The sequence below is a fragment of the Lissotriton helveticus genome, chromosome 7, assembly GCF_964261635.1.
Source record: "Lissotriton helveticus chromosome 7, aLisHel1.1, whole genome shotgun sequence".
NCBI lineage: Eukaryota > Metazoa > Chordata > Amphibia > Caudata > Salamandridae > Lissotriton > Lissotriton helveticus.
This window is the reverse complement of record NC_136068.1, coordinates 765,354,485-765,368,383: the sequence shown is the minus strand read 5'-3', so window position 1 is coordinate 765,368,383 and position 13,899 is coordinate 765,354,485. Positions and strand designations below refer to the sequence as shown.

Sequence of the window (13,899 nt, the reverse complement as noted above, 5' to 3'; positions counted from 1 at the left end):
CTGCACTTTCTGGCGCGGAAAAAAGAAGAACTGACGTCAGAGCAAGAGGGCGGCGTCTATGTACTCCGACAACGTCATCCCGGCAATCACGACGCCGAAGACGGGCGCGGATCCGCAGACGACGCCTGCCGACGTGCAGGGGTACTGCTACGCAAAACTTTCTGGATCCAGTCTGACGCCTGGGGATATTCTAAGGTAAGGAATCTAACACTAACCTGTTTCTTTCAGATTGTTGCTGATCTGTCAGAATCCCTCAACTCTATCAACTGCCATCCCCCAAAGATTGGTGGAGAACAGATCAGTAACTTGTTATGTGCCAATGATCTAACATTATTCTGCTTCATGAGAGTTGAGCTACAGCGCTTGTTAAACCAACTGCAACTCTACACAACCACCGCCAAGAATTTGAAGGACTATCTGGAAAAAACGAAAATAGTATAATTCGGAAGGAAAACGCATCAGGGGCGCTGCTGGTTCTGCAATGGTTGCAGGATCATGAAAGAACAATCACGCAAGTACCTGTTGGTCCACATCGACACAAGAGGTTCCTTTGCAAGGCAATGGAAGAACATTGCAGCAAAGGCCCTGGCCCTCCAGGTGACCCTATCCAAATGATCAAATTCTTTGCTGGGACTTTGGAAGGGATGAGGGAAAAAATCTTTCCATCACTATCCTATGGCAGCAAAATATTATTGGGTAAAAACAGCAGCCTGCTGAATAAACTCGCTACTAGGCTATACAAATGCGTTTTTCAGTTGCCAAGGTCCTCCTCCGCCGCTCAGATCAGGTTAGAACTGGGCCTTCCGGATCAGGGTGCAGCCAGCGCTGGTGGCTTAGAGGCGCTACTATGGGCCAAAATCAACTTCATCGGCCCAAGGCAATCACATTACCAGATTTTCAAGGACTGCCAGCGCACTCTGGAGGTAAATGAACTTTGGGCCATGAATTGGAGACAACATCCCTTTAAATTGGGCATCAAAAAATGTGTCCACCTCTGGTCATACCACTCTGACAGGGCCATACTAGCCAAGCGCAAGCACGCCTGAGCGGTCATTAGCACCTACCAGACAGCATCCCCATCATATCTTGTGTACACTTATTCCATCTGACTAAAGGCAAGATTCGTGGCTCTCCGGATTGGGGAATGGCCATTCCTGAAACACCTTGCCAACAGGCGTTGACTCGTGGATGGAACAACCTGCAGGAGCTGTGGCCTGTGCGAAGAATCTCATGAACACGTAATTTGCCTCTGCCATGCCCTGCTAGATGAGCGCAAAACTAGCCTAAGGCGAGAGTGGAACATTCTGGGAATCCGCTTGTCGGCAAGCCATCATGCCCTCCCTTAACCCAGATAATGCCTTATTAAACATTGCATTGACCACATTTGTTTTCCTCAATATCAACAGGTTTTGCAGCCCAATGGTCTCTGCTTCCCCGCTCATCATCCCCTCCCCCTGCTGTACTTCCCTTTCAGCCACAGTTAAGCAGGGAGGCAGCTCCGGACAAGCAGCGTTTTCTGCACTTACCTGTTCGTCTGAGGTTTTACAGTGACCCCACCGTTTGACGAACAGTAGACTTTGTGGCTTTTTGGTACATTCACCAACATGTGTAATTGCTTGGTTCAGTGAGAGAGCAACCTTTTTTTCTCTGCCTTGTTAGTAGCATTTGTCTATTTTTATCAACACAAGGAATCGATTTCTCTGTTGTCGAATACTGCGAGATGGATTGTCTCATTCGAAGACCTGTTATCAACCACCGAAATTAGTGGGTTCCCCACTATGTGCGAATAACTCCTGTGTTCGGTAAACTCGTTAGGCTGCACCATTTTAACATGACGAATTTCTGTTATTGTTTGGTTTTGCACTAGTACTTTACTGCAGACCCAGATATCTCCTTGTCAATTGTCACCTTTTTATCCAATGATGGTCTTTCTGTCTGCAATGCATTTTCACCATCATAATAGTTTTAAAAAAAAACAATTTATAGCGAATTTTGCTCAGATTGCACATCATGAACCTCCGCTATTACACCAACAGTAGCCATAGCAGTTAACCGGGATCCAGGCCAAACAGATATTATGAATGAAGGGAGTCTTATCGCGCAACTTAGCCCAAGGTCATCAAGGCGCCTAAGCTGGTAATGTAATGTACAGACACCAATAAGAGCATTTACAGATATACCTCAGAAAAAAGAAGGGTTTTCAATGCTTTACGGAACAAGGCGGGTGAAGGTTGCCCTCGAAGTTCAGGGGAGAGGGAGTTCCATAACCTCGGTACAACCGTACAGAATGCTCTACCTCCCCACTTTGCTCTTACAAACCTGGGGACCTCAAGAAGGTTTTTATTAGAGGAACGTAGGGATTGACTAGGAGAGTAGAGATGGATAAGTGACCCAAGACCCTCAGCACCTGTACCGTGGAGAGCCCCATGGGCAAGACAGAGAATCTTAAAAGAGATCCTGGACTCAATGGCAAGCCAATGTAGGCTTCTCCGGGCTGCATTAGCGGAGGCCAGTCTAGGTAAATTTAGGACCATCTTTGCCGCCGCGTTCTGGACCATCTGAAGACGGTGTATGAGGCTTTTGTTAATGCCCACATAAAGGGCATTACAGTAGTCCAGTCTTGAGGAAACTAATGCCACGGTGGGCTGTTTCCGGGCATCAGGGGAGAGATAAAGGGCAATTTTTCTAAGAACCCTAATAACACCACAGCAGGTGGAGACCGTCCTACTGACCTGACGGTCAAAGGAAAGAGTAGTGTCTATCAACACCCCTAGGTTCTTAGCAAACTGGCGGGAAGGAGGGCAGTCTCTAAGAGAGGCAGGCCACCAGTCATTTGACCAAATATCCTGACTAACCCAAATATTAGCACCTCCGTTTTCTCCCCATTTAGCTTCAGGAAGTTCTGTACCATCCACTGCGACACAGCCTCCATGCAGTTCCTGAAATTCAAAGCTATTACCTTCACAGGCTGCGCAAGGGAAAACATTACTTGGGTGTCGTCAGCGTACGACAGAACTACCAGCCCAAATGATTTAACTACCCTGGCAAGAGGTGTCACATAGATGTTGAATAATAGAGTACTCAGTAAAGAGCCCTGAGGGACCCCACAATGCACAGGCTTGGGGGCAGAAAGGAATTTGCCCAGCTTTACTCTCTGTTCCCTCTCATTAAGAAAAGAAGCCAGGAGACTCAATGCAGGCCCTCCGACCCCTACATCCCTAAGGCGAGTTACCAGAATAGATGGAGATAGGGTGTCAAAAGCCGCCGTCAGGTCTAACAGGACCAAAAGAGTGGTATGGCCCTTATCGACCTGGGAGTGGATGTTATTAACAACTGCCGTGAGGGCGGTCTCAGTGCTATGGGAGCTCCTAAAGCCATGCTGGGAAATATCCAAAAGGGCAGAATCCCGGAGGAAGGAGCTAAGATGCCGATTGAGATGAGATTCCAGCATCTTTGCAAGAGCAGGGAGGCGTGAAATAGGGCGGAAGTTTTTTAAAACCCCTGGGTCTAGAGTAGATTTTTTTAGAAGGGGTTTAACAACCGCCATCTTCCAAGGAGATGGAAACACTCCCTCCGAAATTGCGCGATTCATAACATTCATGAGAGGAGGGATGACTGCCTCCCGACAGGCCTTCAAAACTTTAAGCGGGCAGGAGTCTAACGGAGAGCCCGATTTAATGTTATCCAAGAGCTGATTCGTCAGCTCAGGAGTGAGAAGGGGGAAGGACAAGAAACTCTAGGGGTGTACCCCGGACAAGCTCCGGCCTCTGACAGGGGCAGCATTAATGGGAGGGGCCATACCTAGATTAAGGGATTCAAGGGAGCTGTAGATGTACACGATATTATAGTATCACCTGGTGGAAAGACAGTGGTGTAAGTACCATGGAGTGCATGTTCAAGCCAACTGTCCCAGCCACTTCCCCCACACACGACAATGTTTCGAGGGACAACCCCGGGCATCATGGTTGTTTTAGCACATCAGGCTGTTTACTTAATTTTGCTGCGTCCCTCTGATATTGCTGCTACTTGGTTGCCTTATTTTCGCATATCTGACACAGAACCACAAGGTTCGAGATAAGCAGGACTTTCTTATGCTTGAGGTACATTATATACCACAAACCCATTGGTCACTTAGGCCCAGTCCTCCATCAGTTGTGTGTTTTATAATTTATTGTTCATAATGACAACGCAATCCCATCTGTCTATGTCTTGAATCTTTTAGTATGTGTTTTTACTTGTAAATTATTGTAATGGTTTTTATTAACAGAATATAATAAAAATAAATAATACTACTAGTACTAGTGGCATGCAACATAGGACTAGCAATTCAGGGAAACACCTCTAAGGTTCAAAATATTTACTATTGTACTTCCTTGACTGAGCGCAGATACTGCCAATGTATTAAACCCAAGTCACCTCTCTCATGTGTCGGATATTCTGGCATTCCTCTCCAATATTCTGTGGCATTCCCTCAAATTCGGCTTTTCCAGTGGGGACATCCATCGCTGACTGTACCAAGGTGGTACATTAAAAAGCAACAAAGAAACAAAAATATTCAAACAAATTATTAAAAAAGTTAGGGTGATAAAAGTGTACTTAAATCTGCTATTTGTATCCTTATTCACAACTGTTTGGGACTCTTGCTGTTCTTTAGCGCAGCACTTAAAGAACTGAAAAGGATATGTCGATATTTTCTTTCCATTCGTTCATTCTTATGTCAAATCCACCCACGGAATTCACTCTACCATAGAGACAATAGAACGTACATTACAAATCCAACACCAAGGCCTCAAATATGAGTTGCGAGGTACTTGCGGGATGCAGATTAGGCACATGCAATTACATTTACCACACATTAACACCCTGCCAGTACCGCGCACTTATGAGTCAACTCCCTAAGTATGGAGAATAACTATGGGGGGCAAAGAATTACCATGCGGGAATTTTGCACAGTCTGCCATATTTGGAGGAGTTTAAATCAAGCATGTACCACCTGCAAAGGTTATTGACGACGGAAACTGTGGTGCAATATCATCAATGGAACACAGATTCACTATTTGGAAAGAAAGTAAAAACATTCCACAAAATCAACAAAGAGGTACAAGGTGCAAAGTATTAAAAGAATCACAAAATGAATCGCATCCAACCACAATGACTACATCCAGAATGGTGTCAAACGCGACCGGGCACAGGAAGCGAAGGAATGTTCAGACTTAGGGGCTGATTAAGACTTTGGCTATGCAGCGCCGGCTCGCCGCAATACAGCACCGCCAAAGCCATGCAAGGACCGCCCGCCTTATTACGAGTTGAACTCTGGTGAGGCGGACGGTCCTTTGCCTTTCTCATGCTGGTGCCTAGAAAACCGGCATCGCAATGGGAATGGCAAAAAAAAAAAGTTTCAGCATGGCTTGCTGTGCTGCAACATGAGGGGAATACAGATAGGGGGGCACATGTTGTGCCCCCTGAATGTATTCCCCTGGTGGGTGGCATGGGGGCCCTTCTGGGCCCCCTTTGTTCCTGCATCACCAGCCTTTTCATGGTGGAGCTCTGGCCATGAAATGGCTGGTGGTTCAGGAACTCATAATATGCTCAGAAGGACTGGGCAATCCCACTGAGCATTTTACACTGTGGCGCAGCTCTGCCACCGCCAGGCAACAACTGTACCCTGCTACAGCCAGTGGTCCAAAGTCGGTACAAAGGTGATAGTCTTAATACGGCAGACGGTGGACCGCCACTGCTGCCATACTCGTAATCAGGCCCTAAATCTGATCTTAGTGCAGCTGAGGAAGGAAGAAATATGTAGTCGATACAGTATTCGCATAAGTTTTGACTTCATCTACGAACCACACTATTAGAATTTGATACTGAGAATTAAAGCCCTTGCAGCACATGTCCAGACACTAGCGGAACTGTTTTTACTAACTTTTCGGACATATTATTCAACAAGTGTGATGGAAGGTGGAATATCAGTGAGTTATGTTACATCGCATGGTTAGAAAATCCTGCTGCAGCTGCTTTAAGTGTCTCCTTCCCTCGCACTATGGATATAGTTTTATGCTGTCCATTAACAAGTGAAAAGACAAAGGTAAAATACCAGTTTCTGACATTTAATGAGAAGAAATATGCACTTTTTCAAAGTCTTTTAGTTGGGACAACAATGTTGCATGTAGAGGAGTTGTTGCCTTGGGCTTTATCAATATCTTCCTTATTTAAGAGATGAAGATAACCTAGGAGTTAACAGATGGGTACTGTTATGTCTGTGCCCATAATGTTGCATTGGTTTATTGAGTTTTTGTTGTTGTTGATAATCAACTTTATTGATTTTTAAAACAAAAGCGAATAAATTCATTGGTAGCAAATCAAGGATTGTGAATGAAGAAATTACATCCCACACTTTTGACAGAGGACATTAGATCAACTGGATCAGATGTGATGTTCCCAATACAAGGAGACAGTCAAGATCACTTGAACTCTCACGCTGGTAGCAAATTAAACCATTTACCCCACACTTTACTGAAGAGTTCGGGGCACCCCCTAGCCTCGAAGAGGGGCTCCTCCTGCGCTCCACACCAATCCACTCCCCTCCTCCATTTCTGCACGGTGGGTAATTTAGCCTGAGACCAGAGCGCAGCTATATCCCTTTTCACCACCGCCACGGCTGTCCCCAGGAAACGTTTAACTGCCCTGGGGTTTATAGAGTTTTTATGCTTGTTTTTCAACATGTTTTTAATTTGCTTATATGTGAATAACTCCATGTGAATTTGTGTGTGTAAGAGTTCCATACAACTGTCCTGAAAAAGGAGGTCAAAGAGATATACCACAAAATGCATTGACTAATATTGATAACATGGGGCTAGATGTACGAAGATTAGGAATAGCAATTTCCTAATTGAGATTTCCTGCGAATCGCAATTAGGAAATCGCTATTCATAATGTATAAAACTCTTGAGTTTCAATAGCAATTTGAAATAGGTCGTAAATAGACCTACCTCAAGCATACTAATGAGGTAGGTCGCAATTTGCAACCCACTAGGATTTGCTGCCATCACAGGGGTCAGCAGACACCATGTCTGTGATTCTGTGATTGCTTTAGAATAGATCATATATATATATATATATAAACATTTTTTTTAATGCTGGCAGTTTTTCTTAATGGAAATGGGATCCATTCAAAAAGAAATAAAAGATTGATTTAAGTTTCAATTCTCAAGAATAGGCAGTGGTCCCAGTCTGTGGGACCATGGCCCACACTTAAAACATATTTTTTCAAAATTCCTAAAGGGAAAGGGTTCCCAAGAGGACCCCATGCCAATTGTAAATGGGTTACCACCACTTTTTAAAATGTTGGTAAAGTATTACTGTTTTGCTACCAGAATTCTGTCGCAAAACAGTAATACATACCATATCGCTTGAGTATTTGGAAGGGACGCCCAAAAGCAAGCCCCTTCCAAATACTGAGTTGAAAATGCGATTCGGTACCAAGTTATCGAATAGCATTTTGCACATTAGAAAATGCATTTTTCTGGCGCAAACACCCCAATTCTGCTCTATGCTTTGTACATGTGGCTCTTACTTCTTTCCTCACATTGTGTGTTTTAAATAAGGACTTGGGATCTATTCAACTTTCTGATGATGAGAAATGAGAAGTTTACTAATCCTAAAAGACGGATGGTGTAATTGTTTAATACCCGGATATTTATATATATGTTATCATTATCATACATGTCGTTTTGATAAATAAATTGTATCTTTCGGTATATGTGCTATGTTTGTTCGTCGTTATGAACAGCTGGTACAGTAGTTTAATTTTATGTTTTTATTAAATTAGTCCTATTTAGTCTGTGGGGAGTTTCGTCTGTTATCTTCTAAATAACCTGCAATCTATGCCTTACAAAAAAGACCAGTTCCCACTTGCCCAAGATGACCGCTTTCAACACTTTACACTCCTGCAACATTCTGTCACCTGCTGTCATGGAGAAGATGGGTAGTGCCACATAGTGAGTCAAGTCTTTTTGCTTATGCCCTACGACCTGGGTTGAGAGGTGCCTCTGCAATCTGCAGACCTGGAAGCATAGTGTGTCATCAGTGACAAAATATGCGCTGGTCATATAGCAGGCTTTATAATTAGCAGTGGTGTTATCGATAGCCTCCTCTGAAAGGTGCCTAAGGCATAGTACTGTGCAGTGAACACAATGAGCAGTGAGGGTCATGTTCAGTCCCTCAAAGGTCTTCATCCACATACTTGATGAAGAGTGAGTCTCTGCCAAAGGGTATATTTAGGACATGTGCCTGCACCTTAGGCCAGAAAAATGTGCTGTAGAGCCACCTATGCCGGTAAAGAAAGGCAGCAACTGCCAGCTGTTGAAAAAACATATATATAAAAAAAATAGGTTGGTCATGTCCATGACAACTGCAGAAGCCAACTCAGTTTCTTTTCGAAAACGTTGGTCTCTACTGGGTTATACTTCAAAAGTAGGTCTATAATTTGCTAGTCATTGTGCCACATCTTACAATGACTTGGAGTGGTTGTTGCCTTAATTGTGGTAGCAGATCTTTTGACAAAGGTATCCAACAATCTGCCCTGTCAATGTGGAACAGTGCCCGAGTGCCACAATTTCTTAATATCTGTTGAGGGAATTTGGGTGTGGATGGTCAATGAGGCACACAGGGAAATAATCTGGACTTCTTCTCCAGTCTAAGTATTACTGTAGAAGAGGCAGCAGAGCTTTTGAAAAGCATTCCCTTTTCTCACAAATGTTCAGGCTAGGGACTGTTTATCAAACTTCTAAGCTGCTCTTTAAAAACATAAGAAGCATTACTTTCTTTCCATGTCCTGGACAAGTTGAAGGACCTGGAAGCGTTTTCTAAGAGCATATGGAAAGCAGTCAATAATATCTAGCTGGCATTGCTGGGGTTTCAGCTGTCTTCCCTATTCTTTCCAAGTATGTGTAGCAGGTTGTACTTTTTGCTCAGGATGAGTGACACATGAGAGTGGAAAGCTGTCCATTTCTGCCGGTCATAGATATTTATCAGGAGGTAAAAGTTTTGCATAAAAGTTAGCCATTCTCTGTTGGGAGACAAAAGAAGAAATCATCTGAATCCTGCATCATGACTGGTTCTGCGAGAATATACCACCGAGGATAGTAAGGATACAACTCCTGATAATACGGAGAGCCATAATGATCTCCTTTCACTTTGACTTCTTTCACACAATGGCTCCGACTTCTTCTTTGTTGTCTTCTAGAAAGTAATGAACCTCATGCTGATATAAGATGAGCAGGACCCAAAGCGCAGAGGATAGAAGGATTAATGTTGGAGAGAAAGGCTCTCTGATCCAGACGCACAGGGTTCTCTGTTAGCCCTTCTGGGTGCATAACCGAATAAAGGATGAAAGCTAGGGAATCTTTGAGTGCGAGTTTCATAATACTTTTTCTTCCTTCCTTCCTTTCTTCCTTCCTCCACAAGATCTTCAAGAGAAACAGAGGATACCTTACCCTTCTTTCAGTTTCCTTGCCATCCTTACTTAAAGAGATGAACCGCGACACAAGGCCAGCAGACCACTTGTTTTCCATTTACGAATGAATGAAAAGTGAAGGGGGCAGACAAATCCAAGTATAATAGACCCTAAACGAAAGGGACTCCTGCCCAGGGCATGTAATGCCACTCCAATAAAATCAGGGGCCAATTTAGCAATCAGTGGGAGGGGCTCACTAATGATGATGGGAAGAAATCCTTTCTTGAGCATGATACTTTTTATCTAGAGCAGTTGAGCAACTTGAGAAAGAAATTGAAGGATTCTAAAATTAAGAGAGATGCCGAGTAAAGGTCTACATTTCTTAATTGATATAAGAAAGTGAGCACATTCAAGCATGAATTTCAAGTCTGTGCCATAAAACAAACAAGAGAGAAATACGAATACCCATTAAGCCATCTTAGTGAAAGAGTTAGGGCTTGTGCCCCTATTGTCATGTCTCCTCCCTCACTCCCCAGATCACTGAACCACAAAAGAAAGAGTGGCAATCCCAGGGAAAAAGATTTACTGGATGTTTTCTCCATGCTGGCTGAAGATGCAGACAGTGAGCCACTGAATTCTCCTAGAAAAGTGGCAGCTCTAACGAGAACACCAGAAGATGGAGCTCAAAGAGGTAACACACAAGCAAAGGCTAAAATGGGAGCAACAGCCAGGAGAGCTCTAGAAGCAGGCTTATGATTGGCTAGATGAAACGCAGACTACCCTTCTGTGAAGTGGCCTAGACCAAGAGTGCCTTAACTCCCAGCTGGGCCCAGGGATCACCATGAACGCAGCCTCACTATTACCCGAAACAGTTTATACCACAGATCAGCTGGCTAGGAACTGGATGTAGAGAGAGAAGGCAAAGGCCTTCCCTCACTCTAGCAACGCGGACAATGAAGATCCTTTTTACCAGTTCCTGACACCTCCACCTAATAAGAGATTACTCCCACCTCAGGAGGTATATCATTGATCATGTTCTCTGGATCCCTTCAGATTTAATGAGCATAAAAAAACGTTTGCCAATATTAGAGAAAAACCTACCTAGTTACATGAAGAATCGCAAAGAATGTTTGAAATTTATCAGCCCAACTGGGCAGACGTAAATCAAGTGTTGCGTTTGGTGGTATCCAGTGAAGTGACAGATTAGTTGAGAAGATGAGTCGGCTGGGACAGGATCTCAGGAGCAATGGGGCTCTGAAAACGTCAAAGGATGCCTTGCTGAACGAGATTACATGTCCAATGGAAACAGGTAGGAGTAAGACTTCAGACTGATAGCAAAATAAAGGAGTCACCAGCAGATCATCTAGACAGGTTCAAGAATGTGTTTGAAAGATAATCACACATTGCCCCCCCAAACCAGACGGGACAGGAAGATGCTTTTGTGCAGGAATTACTTTTTTTTGTCCTCATTTAAAGATAATATGCTTCCTTTCAAGATACATGGTTCTTTTCTGACCCCTTCCAATGTCCGAAGGATGTATTATTTTAATTACCGGTCTGGTTACTCCCTCATAGGGGAGAAGAAGGATACTATGTATCTCCAGAGCCGCACCTTCGATACTTCTTTAAGGAGTCCAATCCACAATCTTGTAAAGGTGAAGCGGCCCAAATATTCTCACTTCCCAGTGAGTGGCCCATTTCAGACTTTGTCCCCAGGACCCTGTCTGAAGCATATTATTAATCATAGGACTTCCGAATCGCCAGGATCTTCATATAGGTTACAGAAACTTTATCCAATAAAATGTATTAATTAAAACCCCATTCCTCATTATGTGTATCGAGGCCCTGTCTCCACCCAATTATCCCAAATTTCCCAATATATATATATTTTTTGTATAATTACATGCACGGTCAAGTCGTGCCGTCTTCTGGATAGAATGAATCCATTCAATTTCTGTAGGAGGACATGTTAGTATCCATTTTATACACAATTCCCTTCGTGCTAGTAACATCAGGGTAAAAAACAAAGCCTTATGTTTCTTTGTTAATATTAAATCACCCCCCCCCCCCCCACTAGGAGAAATCCCAAAAATTACTGATTTCGGGGTTAATGTTATTTCTGACCCCATAACATCTGATATGATCTTACCCACTTTATTCCAGAATTCGTATATTACCGGGCAGCTCCAAAACATATGGACCTCATTTGCGTGGTCTTCTCCGCATTTAGGACATTTCTTTATCTCGCGATTTCCCATCTTTGAGATTCTCCTTGGGGTCCAGTATGCTTTGTGGGCTGTAAAAAGGTGGTTCTTTAATGATGCAGCATGTATACATGACCAAAGAAGTGACATTGATACTTGCCCCAAAGATTCAAGGTCTTCATATGGCAGGTCCTTCTTCCAGATTTCCATTAATGAGGCCTGCTCCTCTTCTCCCTTTTGTACCAATAGCCAATACCAAACTGACACCTCCTTTCCTTTATTGCTTTTAGAGCAAATCTTTACTGATAAATGTGAATTTCCTTTCAAATCCTTTCCTATTGCTTTTGCCCAATTTGATAATTGGTAATATTTGAACTTTGAGATCAAATTTCCAGTTATCGCTGATAAATGTGGCCAGGATAGAAGATGTCCTTCAATTACCAATTGGCCCCACTGTATAATTCCGCAGAGGCAGTGCCAATGCATCTGTCAAACATGCTGGTGTTCCCAGAGAGTTCCAGATCGGGGTAATATCATTAAAATATGAAATTTTCATGAGGCGACTTACTTGTGACCAAAGTTTTATACCTGTCAGTAGGGTCTTCAACTTCACCTTTTAAAAAAATTTCTGATTGCCAAATTTTAGAAGAAAACCGTCGGTGTGTTGGGTTACTGCCAGTGTAAGTGCTTTAAAAAGGGGTGAAAATGCACTATGCTCCATCATTAATTGTCGAAACCTTTTTAGCTGGAATGCACACATATATTGATAGAGATCCGGGCTAGCAATCCCGCCGTACTCTCTTTTCTTTCTAAGTTTTTTCAGGGAGATCCTGGGACTCTTATTCCCCCGTATAAATTTTGTAAAGAGACCCTGCGCCTTCTTGAACCATTTTTGGGGAAATTCAAGGGGAATGGTGTTAAATAAAAAGGTGTATTTAGGAAGAATTGTCATTTTTATTAAGTTGGATTTACCCAGGAAAGAAAGAGATATGGTCCCCCAAGATTCTAGGAGTGAACTTACTTCTTTTGTAACCTTATCAAAATTGACTTGTGCAACTTTATCTATATTTTGGGTTACTTGTATTCCCAAATACCTTATCTCCTTCTTTTCATAAGTACTTACAAACTCTGAATTCCACTTCATTAACTCTGTTTTTTGTTGATTTAACAGATATCCAGAGACCTTTCCAAACCTCTCTATCTCTAGCCAGAATTCTGGGTAAGATTCTTCAATGTCCCCAGTGTATACCATAAGGTCATCAGCATACAACCCTATTTTTTTTACCCATCCATTGTAGCTAAAGAACAAGTTACTTACCTTCGGTAACGCTTTTTCTGGTATATACAATATCTGCCTGTGGATTCCTCACCTTGTGAATATCCCCTTGCATCAGCAACATTCGGAAATTATTTTCGTAGCCTCGCGCCGACGTGGACTTGGACGTCATAGAGACACGGCATCGCACGCGACTCCGCTGACGTCACTGACGCCTATAATAGGCCCACGCCGGCGTGATGACATCAGTTCCGCCCTTTTTTCGGTGCCATCGAGGCACACGGACGGACCAATGACAGTAGAAATGTACACAGTACACAATAGTCAAGGTAAAACACACAGTGTAAAGCAAATGCAGGAAAGCAATTGAAACATTACCTTGACAACAAAATAAATAAATATTACATTACAGTAACTCTGGTATAGAAGAGTGGACAACGGGGAGGCAGGTGGGTCAGTGAGGAATCCACAGGCAGATATTGTGTCTACGAGAAAAAGCGTTACCGAAGGTAAGTAACTTGTTCTTCTGATAGATACATCTGCCGTGTGGATTCCTCACCTTGTGAATAGAGTCCCACAGCAGTCCCCACTCCCGGACGAGGGTGCCCACTCTTCTAAACCAGGAAATCCTGGAGGACAGAACGCGCGAAGTGGCCGTCCCTCCTCACCTCGGAATCCAAGCAGTAATGCTTCGCGAAAGTGTGGAGGGAAGACCAAGTCGCGGCTCTGCAAATATCCTCTACAGGAACACCTCTAGCCAATGCCAAGGTTGAAGACTTAGCTCTTGTAGAATGAGCCCTTATACCCTCTGGTGGTTCCTTACCGGCCAAAGAGTAGCAGATCTTTATACACAATACGATCCATCTTGACAAGGTTCTCTTGTGGACAGCTCTTCCTCTCTTGCAGCCAGCAAACCCAACGAAGAGCTGATCATCCAAACGACAGTCTTTAGTTCTGTCCAAGTA

General features: G+C 43.4%; 1 protein-coding gene across 3 annotated transcripts in view; it reads right to left on the bottom strand.

Moving 5' to 3' along the window:
* MEIKIN (meiotic kinetochore factor) overlaps window positions 1–13,899 on the bottom strand; it is an 836,714-nt gene that overhangs the window by 28,790 nt on the left and 794,025 nt on the right. For all 3 annotated transcript variants that reach the window (XM_078650675.1, XM_078650674.1, XM_078650676.1), the window contains one exon: window positions 4,417–4,509. In XM_078650675.1, the coding sequence (XP_078506801.1) occupies window positions 4,417–4,509 (93 nt within the window). The remainder of the gene's footprint in view (window positions 1–4,416; window positions 4,510–13,899) is intronic.